The sequence below is a fragment of the Grammomys surdaster genome, unplaced genomic scaffold, assembly GCF_004785775.1.
Source record: "Grammomys surdaster isolate TR1022 unplaced genomic scaffold, NIH_TR_1.0 257, whole genome shotgun sequence".
Classification (NCBI taxonomy): domain Eukaryota; kingdom Metazoa; phylum Chordata; class Mammalia; order Rodentia; family Muridae; genus Grammomys; species Grammomys surdaster.
Genome location: NW_021604698.1, coordinates 506,160 through 523,234, shown reverse-complemented (window position 1 = coordinate 523,234; position 17,075 = coordinate 506,160). Strand labels below are relative to the sequence as shown.

At 38.7% G+C, this 17,075-nt stretch overlaps 1 protein-coding gene across 3 annotated transcripts; it reads right to left on the bottom strand.

The window, feature by feature from the left end:
• Positions 1-9,017: 9,017 nt before the first annotated feature.
• On the bottom strand, positions 9,018-15,224 carry Dsel (dermatan sulfate epimerase like). 3 transcript variants are annotated; one of them, XM_028775611.1, is made up of 3 exons: positions 14,412-14,602; positions 13,828-13,962; positions 9,018-13,732 (listed from the first exon to the last, which is right to left on the bottom strand). In XM_028775611.1, the coding sequence occupies exon 3, from the start codon at positions 13,127-13,129 to the stop codon at positions 9,506-9,508; it is 3,624 nt and encodes a 1,207-aa protein (XP_028631444.1). In that variant the 5' UTR covers positions 13,130-13,732; positions 13,828-13,962; positions 14,412-14,602; the 3' UTR covers positions 9,018-9,505. The 3 variants fall into 3 exon arrangements, with proteins under 3 accessions (XP_028631444.1, XP_028631442.1, XP_028631443.1); XM_028775609.1 differs by having other exon boundaries at positions 9,018-13,962; positions 14,412-15,224; XM_028775610.1 differs by lacking the exon at positions 14,412-14,602 and adding an exon at positions 14,711-14,804 and having other exon boundaries at positions 9,018-13,962.
• Between the last annotated feature and the right edge of the window lie 1,851 nt (positions 15,225-17,075).

Sequence of the window (17,075 nt, the reverse complement as noted above, 5' to 3'; positions counted from 1 at the left end):
GAATAAAATAGTCATAAGAGGCAGATGGAGAGAGGGAACTGGGGGGTTGGGAGCCGACTCTGAGCAGAAAGCAGCTATCATCTTTGCAGCCATCTCAAGCCATATACCCCTACAAGAGACTTGTTTTCAACAGCCTACAACAGCTGAGCACACTCCGATAAACATCTTGTTACACTGTTTATTGTCACCAGCTGCAAGGTGCACATGGTATCCATGGCTACAAGGTGTAAAGTAGTGCCTTCAGTTGAACTTGTCCACGAGGGCAAGGCACATGGTAAAGGGTATAAATACTCAGGATTTCCTTTCAATAAAAGAGACTTGACACTGTCTTGTTTCCATTTTTCGCGTCTCTCCCCCCTCCATCCCCACTCTCTCTCTTGCTAGACCCTGACCTGCAGACCGGAGCAGCAGAACGGGCCATTACAAAGTAGCAGAATGGGCCGTTACAAAGGAATGGACCGTTACACTGGGGGACAGATGAGACGGGGATATAGAGGGAAATGGTAGATTCAGAATCAGGCGTGGGGAAGGACAGGAGAGTCTGCTAGATGGTCGTGAAGATGGATGGAAATGTACAACTGATATGGGTGAGGAGATGGGGAGCATCTCTAGGATGAGACACATCTGAGATATGGGAGGCACCCAAGAACTCAATGGCCACCCCATAGCTGATATGTAACTGGGTCTTCATGTGGGTCCTGAACAACAGGAACAAGGGTTATTCCAAAAGCTGTTGCCTGTTCCTGGGATATGTTTGACTAGCTGGGCTGCCTTGTCTGGCCTCAGTGGGAGAGGAAGCTCCTACCCTTGCAGAGACTTGAGTGGCAGGGTCAGGTAGATACCCATCCCCACCTTCACCTGCTCAGAGCACAAGGGAATGGAGGGATGGGGGAAGGATTGTGGGAGTAGGTAACTAGGGAACAGTTAGGATGATATAAAGTGCATAAGTAAAAAAATAACAATTAAAAAATGAAGAGTATTAAAATGTTGTAAAACTCAAAAAAAGGAATTCTCATTAAGTATACTTTCCAAACCATATCTATTTCAAAATCACCTAGGATTATCTAATTACTAAGAATATTTCATAAGATCTCTGACACAATATAAACAAAGAAGCAATCATTGTGTAAATATACACTAGTACCTGAATTCAGGAAGTTATAAAGTTGATATTCCACAAAAATAAATTCAAAATGTCATGGAAAAATCTCAGAAGTCAAATGACAGATATTGAAGGGAAAATTTGAACAAGCTGTCACTTGACCTATGAGTATATAAAAATGTATGTAAAAGGCAATATTTCAAAATAAACATATTAACCATGCAATTGTAATTTTGTATGTTTGTGGAACTCTATAATACATTAAATGTAATCTGAAAATGTTTAAGTATTTTATCAATGGAAAAAGTTATTAGATATATGGGTTTGGATTTTTGAACATATGCATCAGTTACAAATGGCACTTTCCTTTCTTTAGAGAATTGTTGATTACAAACAGGATATATTTTTCTATTAACTTTCAAAATTTAAATTATATTCCCAGTGATTTTAAGGAACTTAGAGCTAGAAAACTTTGATCAGATTACCTGTTTAAGTAAATTGTGTGAATGATGTTTAACAAAAATTTCCCTCTTCAAATTAAAGAGAGCAGAATAAATAATAAAACAAGGCTTGTGATTACTTACTCTGCCAGTAATGTAGAAAAATCTTACACTTCTAAGATAATGAAGTTTGGTGAAGTTTGTAATGTGTACACAAACATATCTGTTTCTATGGTGTTCAACAGTGAGACATTTTAAATTGTCATACATTTGTTTTTGAAAAGAGAAACAAATAACTGCAAGTGTATGCACATTTCAGTTTGTTTTGGTAATGTACTTAAGCCAATTATTGTTGCAACTAAAGCTATACTACAGAGCAATAGTGATAAAAACTGCATGGTGTTGGTACAGAGACAGGAACGAAGATCAATGGAATAGAATTGAAGACCCAGAAATGAACCCACACTCCTATGGTCACTTGATCTTTGACAAAGGAGCTAAAACTCTCCAGTAGAAAAAGGACAGCATTTTCAACAAATGGTGCTGGTACAACTGGAGAACAACATGTAGAAGAATGCAAATCAATCCATTCTTATCTCCTTGTACAAAGCTCAAGTCTAAGTGGATAAAGGACCTTCAACATAAAACCAGATACACTGAAACTAATAGAAGAGAAGGTGGGGAAGAACCTAGAATACTTGGGCACAGGGGAAAAGTTCCTGAACAGAACACCAATGGCTTATGCTATAAGAGCAAGAATTGACAAATGGGACCTCATAAAATTGCAAAGATTCTGTAAGGCAAAGGAAACTGTCAATAGGACAAAACTGCAACCAACAGATTGGGAAAAGATCTTTACCAATCCTACATCTGATAGAGAACTAATATCCAATATATACAAAGAACTCAACAAATTAGACTCCAGACAACCAAATAACCCTCTTAAAAATGGGGCACAGAGCTAAACAAATAATTTTCAACTGAGGAGACTCAAATAGCCAAGAAGCACCTAAGAAATGTTCAGCATCCTTAGTTATCAGGGAAATGCAAATCAAAACAACCCTGAGATTCCACCTCACACCAGTCAGAATGGCTAAGATCAAAAACTCAGCTGATAGTAGATGCTGAGGATGTGGAGAAAGAGGAACACCCTTCCATTGTTGGTGGGATTGCAAAATGGTGCAACCACTCTGGAAATCAGTCTGGCGGTTCCTCAGAAAACTGGATATAGCATTACCTGAGGACCCAGCTTTACCACTCCTGGGCATATACGCAGAAGATGCTCCAACATATACCAAGGACACATGCTCCACTATGTTCATAGCAACCTTATTTATAAAAGCCAGAAACTGGAAAGAACCCAGATGTCCTTCAACAGACGACTGGATACAGAAAATGTGGTGCATTTACACAATGGAGTATTACTCAGCTATTAAAAACAATGAATTAATGAATTCGAGAAATTCTTAGGCAAATGGATGGAACTTGAAAATATGATCCTGAGTGAGGTAACCCAATCACAAAAGAATACACATGGTTTTCACTCACTGATAAGTGGATATTAGCTCAAAATCTCGCACTACCCAAGATTCAACTCACAGACCACATGAATCTCATGAAGAAGGAAGACCAAAGTGTGGTGCTTCAGTCCTTAGAAGGAGTAACAAAATACTCATGGGAGCAAATATAGACACAAAGTGTGCTACAGAAACTGAAGGAGGGGCTGTTCAGAGACTTTTCCACCTGGGTTTCCATCCCATATGCAGTCAACAAATATAGACGCTGATGTGGATGTCAGGAAGTACATGCTGACAGGATCCTGATATAGCTGTCTCCTTACAGGTCTGCCAGAGTCTGACATATTCAGAGGTGGATGCTCACAGCTAACCACTGAACAGATCAAGGAGTTTCCAATGGAGGAGTAAGAGAGAAGACTGAAGGAGCTGAAAGGGTTTTTGGCCCCATGAGGAGAGCAACAATACCAACCAACCAGAGCTCCCAGCGTCTAAACCAGCCTGGGAGCACATAGGGAGAGACCCATGGCTCCAGCTGTATATGTAGCGGAGGATGGCCTTGTCGGGCATAAGTGGGAGTGGAGATCCTTGGCACCATGAAGGCTGGATGCTGAGTGTCAGAGAATTTTGAGGGGTGGGAGTGGGTGGGTGGGTGGGTGGACATCCTCATAGAAGCAGGAGGAGGGGGGATGGACTAGGGGCTCCCCGGCCGGGGGGAGAATGAGATAAGGGGATAACATCTGAAATGTAAATAAACTATCCAATAAAAAATAAAATAAAAAAGTGTACACCAACATATTTGTTTTTATAATGTTCAACAGTGAGACACTTTAAATTGTCATACATTTGTTTTGAAAAGAAAAAGAAAAACTGCAAATGTGTGCACATTTCAGTTTGTTTTGGTAATGCACTAAAGCCAATTATTTGTTGCAAATATCTGTTGCATTCTAGGTACCAATAAATTTGGCAGGATACTCAAGTTAATGACTAAAATTTAACAGTAAAAATACCTTTCTTATGTGAAACCTTGTTATCTATACATTTATATATTTTAATAAAAATCTTATAAATGCAATTTCATAAATTTTGGTTGAACTCATTTTTTCTTACATATTGACAAATCATCCATGCAAGTTTTGTAATATAGTACATCAAAGTATCAAATCAAAATAGTTCAACTAAGTCAGTAACAGCAATACTTTAAAGTTCCATACAACGTCAACAGTTTTACAACAAAATCTATCTCTTCAATCAAAATGAAGTAATGATGGAACATATAACTAAGAAAAAAACATAAATAAAATGTGACAGTAATCTTTGACTATAGTGAAATAAGGATGTATGATCCTTCCTACTATGCCATGCTTGGTGAAGCCGTTCTTTCGTAGGGATTACAGACTCTAAATCAGATAATAGAACTTACATGGTTATTTTGATAGAGTCACAGTGTTGTAAGCAGAACTGGCTTTCCAAAATGGGAAGACTATTAAGGCATATCAAGTGTGCATGAGTAATTTTTTCTCCTAAAACAAAGACATAAAAGGTATGAAGCCTATGTTTTAGAAAGGGAGAAATACAACATTTAGGAGAATACTGCATATCTAGAGAATATAAAATCCTGAGACACTAGTTGAAATTTAACATCACTACTAACACTCTTGAATTAAGACACACATCAGAACAGTCAGAAATATAGTAACAGTTTAGGCATTAAATAGGAAAGAAATTACAATGTAACAGCAAGTACTTAGATTATAGCTTTTGTTTTTAATCCAATTTTATCTACTCTAATATTTCAGGATCTTTTGAAATAGTTTAGACAATAATATGAACATGGTAAGAATAAATGTTAACACATTCCTCCCTGCCTTCTTTCTTTCCTGCCCCTTCACAAATTCCTTCCTCCCATTATTCTCTCATTTCTTCTTCTTTTCTTCCCTTCTAGAATTGTGCATGAAGAATGTAAGACTTTTTTCTGTATTAAAAATTATTTGTATATATTCCGTTGACTATTAGTCACAATATTAAAAGGACAATGTACTTCAAAATAGTATAGGTTGATTTAAGGTAGGAACTTTGAAATTTTTGATCAGATGGTCAGTCCCATGGATGCAAGGTAAATGGCAGAGTTTTCACTTTACATTCTCTAGATTGAGAATTACAGTGGGCATTGTGGTTATCGGGAGGCACTTGTGGTTGTGAGTGTATTATGGAAAGGATAGGAAAATGAATTAAGATATCCTTTCCACTGTTACTAGCAGAAAGTTTGTTCTCCCTCAACTTCTACCTCTCTAAGCATTTTTCCTGAGAAATCCCTTGATATGAAATATTTGAACCAATTTCATTGTTACGTATAATGTTAGTTAGGTAGAAGTATTAAATAAGCACTAATGGTTTCACTCATTTGAAGGAATGAAATCTAAACTATAGCACTGAATAACTTACCTGTGTCAGTATTTGAACAAAACACTTATCAGCAGGTTTAATTTAAGGAAACCATTTGATACGGATATCAAGGTTATACATAATATATAACTACCACATATAGTAGTGAGAGTTGCATATTTGTAATACATGAAACCCATTTTTATATTTACATGACAAGACATAATACTTAGGATGTTTGCAGCATGACTGTTCTCTGATGGATTAGACTCGTGTAACTTGCAAGAGGTTTCTTCTTAGTTATTATTCCTGAATGAGATCTTACCGTGGTGGTGGTAGGATATTGAGCACACATGAGCATTATAGATATATCCTTATCATTTAAGGTTGCAGAGCCAGATCCTAGAACAAAGTTAACAGAGCAGAAGGAGGATTGCCCACCGCTGAAGTTGGAGAATCTTCTCATAGGTGAACTCGTAGAAATGAGTACTAATATTAAATGTAACTGCATTCTCCAATTGGGTTCATTTCGTAGGACACAAATTGCCAATGCTACAACCCAAAGACCTAAAGAGGTGCATGACAAAATGGTTCCAACCAGAGCCACACTACCTTTTATTAAGCAGAGAGTCCTCTGTCTATGATCAACTTGTTTTCTTTCCCAAGCACTGAAAAATGGTATAAAACACCAAAAACAAACCAAAACAAAACAAAAAACCAAACAAACAAAAAAAGAGGGGACAGGTTTAGACTTCAATGAGTATACTTTGGTAATGAAATAAATTAAACACATATATTACTTAGGTTAAAAACATTAACCCACATTTTATAGCACAAAAATCAAGGTTTATAATGTTACAAATCTACAAAATTACCTGTCATCTCTGTTCAAACGTTAAGTCATTTAGATCTTGCCAATTATTTCAATGTTTTTCTTTGCTAAAATGAAGTAAAATACATAGGAATGTTACACAATTTAGCCAACTCGTATCAGCAAGAAATGGTTCAATATTCAATGTCTTAATATATTTTTGAATGTTAAGCATCCTTAGATCTGGGTGTTGTTTTCTTTTACATCTTCCTTAATCATTGAAAGCACTCAGTTATGATCACGGACTAAAAAAATTGTAGTATTTCATTGCTCAAAATTAAGTGATAGGCTTCATAGAAAAGAAATGGCTAAGATTTGTCATAATAAACAAAATCTCCTGATCAATCATATCAAACAAAAGTCCAGACAGTGAGATTGTAACATGACATGATGTGAAATATTCAAGGCATGCTGTACGTGAAAAGGCAGATGATTTTTGAAGATATTTGTAATGGGAAACTTGATAGGTCCTGACTTGGAAAAGATAGTTCCATTCGTAGGAGACAGTTAATTATTCTGCTTTTCTAAAGAAACCAAATGTGTTATTTTGTGGAATCTAAGCTTAATATGTACATGTCATTGTATCTTCTGATAAAAATCATAAATTAAATTTAAGCATAATCAGAAATTTAATATCCAAGCTTTTCAAAAATTAAAACTCTAAGTGAATTTTAGCTTTAGGATGGGTTATTTTCTAATCATATTGAATAAATCTGTACTGCTTAGGAATTTTTAAAACTTCATTACCAATGTTTCTCTATTTTGCCACCTAATAGCGCAAGTTTTCAAAATTCCTACACTATTTTAAATGAGTAATTGTACCAATTAGGTTTAAGTGTGAAGGTACTGATAAAGAAATGGCTTTTAGAGATATTTTAAATTCTCATAAGCAATAAAAATGATTATTTTATTTATAATTTGGTAATAAGTTTGGAGAATATTCAGAATTAAGATGTGCTAAAAGTGTCACTCACCTTAAGTAGTCAAATTGTAAGGCAACAGGGCTCAGGCATGAGCATATGCCAGCAAATTCAACTGACCCCTTTCTCATATACAATACTTCTCCGAGGGGATATACAAAGTCTTCTTTGGATGTTCATGATGGAAATAAAAACTAAGAAAAGGGCTTGTATCTCACTTTTACTCTAGAGTAAGAAAGTTTAGCTCTCTATTGCCCTGTGAAGCTGAAAGCTAGCATCTACTGTGATTTATCAGTAAAACATTTCCATATCTCATCTCACAATTACTCCCACTTTATCGTCTAAATCTCTTCTTTCCTTTTTCCCTTCACATAACCCATTAACCATCCATAACCCAGATACATTTCTGTACAGTTTTCAAAGAAAGACAGAAGTAGCTTTCACTGTCCTCCCTGTACCTGTACCTTTTCTAATTATTACCTTAGTATGAAGTACTGCTCTTTTACATCAGCACTTTTCGATCTCACTTAAGATCATATTCTGGGAATTGAAAACAGTGAGACTCTGACTAATGATGAAAATCGCATTATCATACAAGTAGCAATTGTGCATGTTTGTTTTCAAACCTGTTATAATCTTCCTTGAAACTAAAAATGGAGATTTGTGTTTTCAGTCTATATTAATTTCTATTCCTTTTAACTTGAAGGCAAAATTCTGAGTTCTGTGTGACAAGCACAAATATAGGGGACATGCAGCAGTCTTCATTTATGCCATTATAGAGGGAAAAAATGACTGCTAAGTTAGCTTCTGCTGGAATGTAGCAAAACCTCAGCTTTATCACTCAGGACGCACATTTAGACAAAATTACAAACTACAGAGACAAAACCTCTTTTATCTAGGTCAGTGTGACAGACTCCAAATGCTAGAGAGGTTGAGGAAACTATAGTTTGAAACATCAGGAAGAAGACTGCAATCTGCATAGATTACCATGAAATCTTGATGCTGCCTGGTAATGTCCCACGAACACATAGTAATTAGTCTATTGGCTTATAATAGCAGAGCATTTCTGATTTCAGAAACTACCAAGTAAAATGAACCACATTTTGTTGACTAATTTATAATGAGATGCAGATGGTAAAGAGAGCAGATGCTTCTGACATCATCTCTCAATTGCCTTTAACTTTTGCAGACACTAGCAGCCTGTAAATTCACTCACTGGATTACAGGATAAAGCAGGAATAGCTATTTAATTTTGTTTCCAGTCACTACCACCGCCCACCCTACCTCACCCCCCCCCCCAAATAAAACACTACCACAGGCAGAAGTGTGCTTTTGCTTTGAGTCATACTGTGGTAATGCCACACAACTAAATGTGATTATAAATCTGTGTCAGGCTTTAACACAAAGTAAATTATCTGAGAAGGGAGTGTTGGATAGTTTTGCAGTTAATAACTACTGACTTTCTGTTGACAATGACAGATAGGCTAGACAGGGTGAGGGTGGTGTGATGCTGAACAGCTGTAGCTTCAGAGGCAAACAGGAAAATCACTTCCAAAATGATCCACCAGATTTCAGTATCCACTGTTCACTGTCTGATTTCTTAAGTGAGAAAAGTGAAAGAAAAAAAAGAAAAGAAAAGAAAAAAGAAAAGAAAAGAAGAAGAAGCAAACAAAAAAAAACCTTAATTCTATGTTTTCATCTATATTTTCTAATTTCTTATAGGAACATTCATCATTCCCCCTGCCCCCGGCCAAGTGATTTCAATAAACACTATACAAAGTAAAATAATTTTTTTCTTTTTTTATTTCTTTTTTTTTGTGTGTGTGCAAGGTAAATGTTAGACCTTTTCAAAACATAAAGTTTTGTAGTCCATCTTAAGAACAAGAAATAACTGGATACAGCAGCAATTACAAGGCCTTTTGTAGTGTTTGAGGTCCCAAGATAGATAACTAGTTTCTGAAGAAGGTGAGTTAAAGTCCATTAAAATCTTCCCATATTTTCAGAGCCCCAGAATATATAATATACCTCTGTAGCAGAAACATTTTAGCAGAAAAAAATTCAGAAACAAAGGCAAGGAAAGAGGTAACATAAAAATAAATCCTGCTAGGCCAAATATGGTGCCTATTTTGAAAATATCTCTGTGCAAATAACAGACTGGACACACACTCTCTCTACACACATACATACATGTACAAGAGTAAACAAAGTTTTCTAGTTCATATCCACAAAGTATGTTGGGACACATTAGTGCAAATTTTGCCGACCTGCAGCATTCAGTCCATAAACTTTGGATATCCTAGACGATCCATCAGTGTCCAGCAAATGTTTTCAATTAGTTTAATTTCATCTCTAGGCAAGTTTGTTTTCCAAATATCAGTATTAGATGGTGATATTTCCCCCTCATATGGAAGATAAAAAAGGTTTGTGGACGTGGCAAATAGCATTTGGTTTAAACTAGCAGGAGACAAAGGAATGCCAAGGAAAACAAAAATCCTTTCAGTAGTTTTCTGAGGAAAATGAACAACATCTTCAAACTTGACCAGATGGTAGCTGGTAGGCAGCAAATCTGTATTTATTCTCAAGGCTGCTGCAGTGTTTGCTACCCACAAATGAGATAATAAGGAGACGGCATTTGATTGGGATATTTCTAATTCTTTCTTCAGTGATTCATACTCAAAAGCATAGCCAGAGTTCGAGTTACATTTGGTTTTTCCTTCCTCTACTTTAAACAACTTTGCTAAGTGCTCTGGTACACTCTTCAAAGAATAAAGACTTGGTTTACTGCCATACAGCATTGAATAGATCCAAGCTCGCGGGTCTCTTACTATGTACAATGCCCGCATTGAAGTTCCTAAAACTTCCTGAAAAAACTGAAGCTTCAGTGTCCAGCTACCACTACTTAAGCTGAGCACAGGACGTGCACTTGGGTAATGAACAAGGTGTCTTCTTAAAGCCCTAATATATTCAGCATCTCTATCAAATTGTCCTTTTATTCTACTTCTTTGATCTGGCAAAGACTCTCTTCTTTTCAATTTTCGTTTTTTGTCCTTATTAGTTGTAAAATATTGGGCGAGTTTATTCCTACCAGTTTCATGTAGATGGATGTTTTGCAAGTGAAGTTTTGTATCCTGGACCAAAGACTGCAGCCATCCTCGAAGAAGATGAAAGTGCCCACTGTGGATATCTGATACTTTCCACTCACAAGCATCTACAAATGAGTCAATTTCAAATCCAGTTTCAGGGATATCCATGTAGGCTGTGGGAATTCTGATGTACAGAAAATCACTACTGTTGAAAAAAAGCTGCTTGAGAATTTCAGCTCCTGAACCAGGGAGTGAGGTAATAACAACATTAGGAAGATCCACATGATGCCCTTCTGAAATCATGACCTTCTCATTTGTCTTAGCTTCAGTCCTTGTCCACTTTGCACAGATGGGCTGAGTGCAAGTGCTCCACAGATCCAGAAGCTCAATAAACCACAAGGCCATAACAAGTACTAATACACAGCGCATTAGCTTTCTAAAGGAAAGGTAAAACCGCCATTGAAAAGTTAAAATAACCAAACTAATACACAAAATGAACCCAACTGCTATATTAAATTTAAACCCGAAGGGGAAATTAACTCTATCATGTCTTACAGGGTTTACTATTGCTTGAGTACCCAAACCAAATCGGGTTATTTGTCCTTCATTAGCCACACTGGCAAAACCACCAAATCCTAGGTAACTGAATCTGCTTTTCAGGTTTTGATAGTCAGTTACAACAGAAACACTATGTTCGGTACTGTTGACATGTAAAGAAATCTGAAGTCCAGAACTGGAACTATCAATAAATCTGCAGCTGGAAATATTGACATATGGACCATAAAATACATAAGCAATTCTTGTGATTGTGGATTCCATATGAAATGTAACATTCACAAACTGAGTCCACCGTTTCTTAAATTCAGCAGCCTGTTCTGCTTCCTGTATATTAGCAACAGGACTGTTGCCATGGTGATCAAACCAAAACATTTTATAGTGTGCATCCCACACATCCATCATGGCACCATTATACCTATTCATAAACCTGTACGGGATGTATTTAAAATCAATATCCAAATTATGAAAGAAGGCACTGACAGAATTTATTGGGGAAGTTTCTTGCCTTTCAATATGATCAACAACGAGCAGAGTTTGTGAATTTAAAAGAAGTAGTGCCCGATAGACACTTTTCAGTCTCATTGCAGAAGAATAAGCAGACACTGCTTCCCCACTGACAAACATCCTATCTCCATGTTGGGCAGCAGTAATAACTTCCCCAGCTGCATCACCAACCTCTTTGCCAATCCACTTGAGCCACTGTGCACATTCTCCCAGTTGACCTTCCCAGGGCTGATTACATTGGCTTGATGGTGATGGGGCAAACACCAATACATTGTTAAGGTGGCTCAACTTTGGTCCATAAAGAGCCTCAGAAACAAATACTTGCCCATTAGGGGCAAAAGTAAATGAATTTTGATCTGGATGTTCATGTCCTGGGTTAAAGCTTTTCCATCCATCAATCCAGGAATATGGCTGAAAGTGAACTATGTCATACACAGCTCGTCCTCCCAGTTTCCCAGATTTAAAAGACACAAAGGTATTTGTCTGGGTGTTTGGCAGCCCACCCCCATAAGTCACGACACCCCAGTTAGAAAATATGTGCATTTTTGCAGTGCCAAAGTCAACAGGAGGCTGTGGGGTGAATGTTGGATCATACCAGATGTATTCAGTATGAAGAGTACTCCACCGCTGAGCAGTGGAAGGAACCATTGGTCCATCCTTAGGTCGATGCTTTCTAATTTGCTGAGCTAACCAATTTCCAGCTCCATTCTGTAAAATGAACTTATCCAAGAAAACTAGCTGGCTCTCTGGACCATAAAACCAATTATAATTGGAATCTGCTATGCCTACAGTTCTTTGATAGCCTGGCAAAAGCGTAGCATAATAAAACCAAAAATGCATTTTTAGCCAGTTATTATCAAAGTTGTTGATGTTAAAATGGCGTTGTGCCAAGAAAACATACTGTGTAACTGATTTTGAGGTATAGCTCCCATAGGCCACACCTTCATCCAAAGAACCATCTACAACATGATTCAGGAGAAACATAGTCTTTTCCATCACATCAACAACAACTTGTTTCCATACATTTGCTTTAGATCCTTTATCTACTCCAGTAACCAAGGCCCCTACGAGTAATGCTATCATGTTTGTAGCTTGGTGGTTATGAAGAAGTTGTTTCCCCCATGAGCGAGTCTTGGAATATTCATACATTTCCTCTGTAACGATCCAAATTTTTTCTAGGTACTTTTGTTTCCGCTGATTACCTAATAGATTATATAAAAAGTCAAAGGCAGTGGCAAAACCTGTTAACGAATGGCCAACTGGAACCTCATCCCCTGGTGCATTCTCAACTAGCCAGTCTTTGTAGCTAACCATCCTGTCCATGTATTCCATGACAAATTCAAAGGCAACCTTGTCTTCTGGGCATAATAAACAATACAATGCTAAAGGAGGGAGATTATTACCATATATTTCATTCCACTTGGCAGCAAACTCGGCATGCTTGGGTGGAGGTAGGTAGTATGATGGATTGGACAGCATAATTGTCACTGCACTTTTGATAGCTCTAAAAATATGCAAATGGCTCGTACGAGACTTCTGTTTCATTGTTTGTATATCTCCAGCATCAAAATATAAATTTGGATGAAGTTTTTGGTTGGGTTTGAAATCTTGTATTTTCTGTGAGTTAAACCATTGTATATCGTCTGTGAAAACTGCCCACTCAGAGTAATTGCTCACAGATTCTTCACAAGTAGAAAAACTACACATCATCAATGTTAAAAATAGTAAATGTCCTGTAAACATAAACGCCATGATCCATGGGGAAGATCTTTTCCTTAGGCATATGTGTTAAGCACAGTGTTTCCCATATGGTTACTGTAAATCATATAAAGATGTAGCAAAAAGACAGAGTATACCTCATAGGCTGTGAAATCCAGGTGACACTCAGCTCATTCAAAGCAAGGGAAGTTGTTATAACAAGGAAATTATATAGCATGTCTGTATCTCTCACACAGGTTTGCTTCTAATAAAATAAAATTTCAAGGAATATTAATGTCTCCAATGTCTCCATAATGCACAGAAAACAGTGGTGTAGTCAGAAAATACAAGGAATCCAGCATTTATTCCCTGCATGTAAATCTAATTAATATGTGAAATAGAGACAATTAAAAAAATTCCAAAATTCAAATGAAGCCATTTTGAGCACGTAGCACAAGAAACCATCCTTAGTGATTAACTTACCACACAGACATGGTATGTTTCTGTCTGTTCCCCAAAAGAAGATGCTAAAGTACTGTCATTCTCAGAGTAAGCAGACTTCATTATTTTTTTTCTCAGAGTCTGAAGCATAGTGGTTTGTCAATTGTTTCATCTTCCATTTTGGGAAGGAAAATATTCTGAACGGTGTTCAAAGTCCTACATGGTTGACAAAGGACACTGAAATTTCTGCCTTCATTTCAAATGTCTTTTTAAAGCATTTCCAAATATTCTTGCATCAAGTTTATCTGTACCTGTAAAAGAATCTAATCTCTTCAATGTCTAGATGCTCTTCTTCCAATCATGAACATATCCACCAAGTGGGTAAGAAAATTCCACTTTCAGAACACTGAAGTCTGTTTTTTGTTCTTTTTTCGGGTCACTCCTCTCTGGGAGAAAAACAAAACAAAGCAAATTTCTAAGACTGGAAGTGGAGATAAACTGATGATTTTCACAGTTTAGTCATTTGACAGAAACGTGAGTATCACAGTATTATTTCCAGTCTAACTTTTTTCTAGTGTTCTTTTCTTTACATTTGCATACACATTTGGATCCCAGTTAATATTAGCGGACACGAAACAACACAAGATATATTCCATATTTCACTGTTCGTTTTAGCTATTTAAACATGTTTCTATTCACAAGTAATCGCCATAAAGGTGAATACAATATTCTTGCTACTTTGATTATGAAAGGTAAAAGTCAAAACTACCCTTTTAAATTATGGCCCAAAGTTTAGCTTTTAAGGAACGAAAAAGTAGCTTCACAAGACAAGTCACTTTTCTTGGGATAAACCACAAATGACAGTGCAGAAGGCACTGTTGACTCAGTTGCTCACCTGTGGCTGTCTTCAACATCCTCCCCACGAGCCGCCAGAGGGCGTTCAGACCCAGGTTTAAGGAGCAGGCCTCTCCTTTGCCCATCTTGGATTTGGAAGAAACTCACTTAAGTTTCAATCTTAGACAAGTCTCCTTTCTGCAGGAAACAAACACTTCTTGTAGTTCCTGCCTTGACCCGCCTGTTGCATATTTTAATTCCTTTCTCCAGAACGCATCGTCCTTCTGCTCCAGTCCCCACTGCCTGACCTGTGGCTGCGATGTAGGGACTAGACACCTCTAAATGGCCAAGTCGGCTTACCTCCAGCCGCCTGCAACAAGATCTTCAGGCAGAGCTGGGCCCCAACACAAGCGCAGGTTGGCAGTTCAAGCAACTGAGGGGTTTTGGAGGCGGGCCTACGGCTGCCAAGAGCTCCGCACACCTCTGCCCGTGTGCGGCCCGGGACCGCACAGGCAGCGGCCGGGCTTGGTCTCCTCAGCTCGGGCGTCGTCTCCTCAGTGCCTCGACTCTTCGGGGTGCAGGGAGTGGTTTCTCTAGAGCGCGTGGTTTCCTCAGCGCCACGGTCTCCGCTGCTCCTCTGCGTGCCCAGTCTCCTCAGGGCCGGGTCTCGGGAATGGAGACCCAGACACATCCGCCCTGGAGGAACGCCTGGCGCTCCCGGGGGCGGCTCCGTTGGCGGGAGGCAGCCCGAGGGCGGCGTGTGATCTCCAGGCTATGTCTTTAGCGGAGCGACGGCGACCCGAGGCCCGATGTCGCCTAGACCTACGTTCTGCCGAGCTAGCGGGTGCCGCCTAGCCCGCGGAGGGAGGAAAAAGACGACACGTATTGGAGGGGGCGGGGCCTGATCCAGGGAGGCGTGCCCGGGGCGGGGTGGAGGCGGGGCCGGCAGGCCTGGGCGGGGCGCCCCGCAGAAAGGCTGAAGCCTAGGGGAAGGCCTGAGCCGCGCGCGCACTGTCAGTGGGCGGGGCTAGGCCTTAACCCTGTGCTACAGGGGTTCTGCTCAAGTGTGTGAGCTGGGCCAGCCTGGCAACTGCTACTCAGACAAGCCAACTGGATTTCAGAGAAGTTTGGAAGCTCCTTTGTCTGAGCATCTGTCTAGGCTGGTGTTCTTTTTGGTTATTGGACGAAGACATATGTTAAAGATCTAAATGAGGCAGGAAGTTACTGTAATTACAAATGATGAGAGAAACTCTTGGGGGCTGGGATGGGTAATGAGTGTGGCAGGAGAATATTCAGTTACTGTTAAGAGCTGGGAAAGGACTGTATAAGCACTTCTTTGAAATCCTGAGGCACATCTGCTCACATCGCTATCATAGACAAAGCCAAAATATCCAGATTATTATACTAGGAACAGTGTCAATAGCAAAATGGACTAGATATCTCTACCAATTGAAAAGTTTCTGCTGGATTGAAGCAAATATGGGACAAGCAACAGTAAAAAACTGTTTACTGTGGTTATTCTCACACCCGAACCACATACGCACCTGTGATTTGAAGCTTGGAAATTCAGTTGCAGAACAGGCAGAGATGTTATTCCTGTTGTACTCACCTGGAGCACTTTCCACGGAGCTTAGGTTACATTTGGACATAGGCCAACCTACAGTCTGGTCAATAACTTGGAGGTAATAATATAAGGAGCTGGCAGGGTTCACTGAAACTTGATCCCTAAATGAGATTAGTTAAATTTCAGTTTTCTTCTAACCCTTATTGTTTGCTAAAATGCACAACTGTATTTTTGGCAGTGGGTAGGAAGCAGTTGTTTGAATGACATCGGTAAGAAAAGGTAACTTTACTAGTAGACTTAACTTGAGAGCATGTAATTATAGACAAACCACTCTTAATTTTGCCCGGGTTGCAACTGTGTCCCAGTATAATAGCCAAAGTAACTTTTCCTTGGGCCCTTCAATAATTGAGTATATTCTATGCCTTCCTCCGAGTGTCTGTCCAGTCATCCTACCTCCAACCTTCTTCCCAGGTAGCAACTGCAATTTTCTCTGAATGGAATTTTCTAATCTTAGTCTCAGTTCATGTCATTGAATTACTCATCAGTTTCCAAAAACAAAGTGTTTCAACAAAAGGATATTTTTTCTTAGCAAGGATCTATTAAGTTTTTCTATGGATTACATTCTCATATGGTTCACTCTTCTATTCAACATGAAATCTACCTGCCTATGGATTGTAAGTACCTTTGTAAGAGCTGCGGCATGGCCCGGCGGTGGTGGCACACGCCTTTAATCCCAGCACTTGGGAGGCAGAGGCAGGTGGATTTCTGAGTTTGAGGCCAGCCTGGTCTACAGAGTGAGTTCCAGGACAGCCCGGGCTATACAGAGAAACCCTGTCTCAAAAAAAAAAAAAAAGAGCTGCGGCTGGGTTTGAAACTAGTTGATACTGAACTTAATCACCTTTACTTAAAAGTCATTTGAAGGCAAAAGTTTTCCTTGCAAACTTCTCATAAACATCTGGAGGTTTTTTCTCCATGGCCCCAGATTGGAGAACACTCAAAACTTAAGGGTGAGTAGGGAATCCTGACCTCACTGACATTAGGCTCCATTTTATACAGAGAAGAGTCAAGAAATCAGTGTTCATAAAATAGTTGGCAGATACATAGACTGTATCTTAAAACAAAATATGTGGAGAAGGTAATTTCATCTTGTGTTTGAATAGT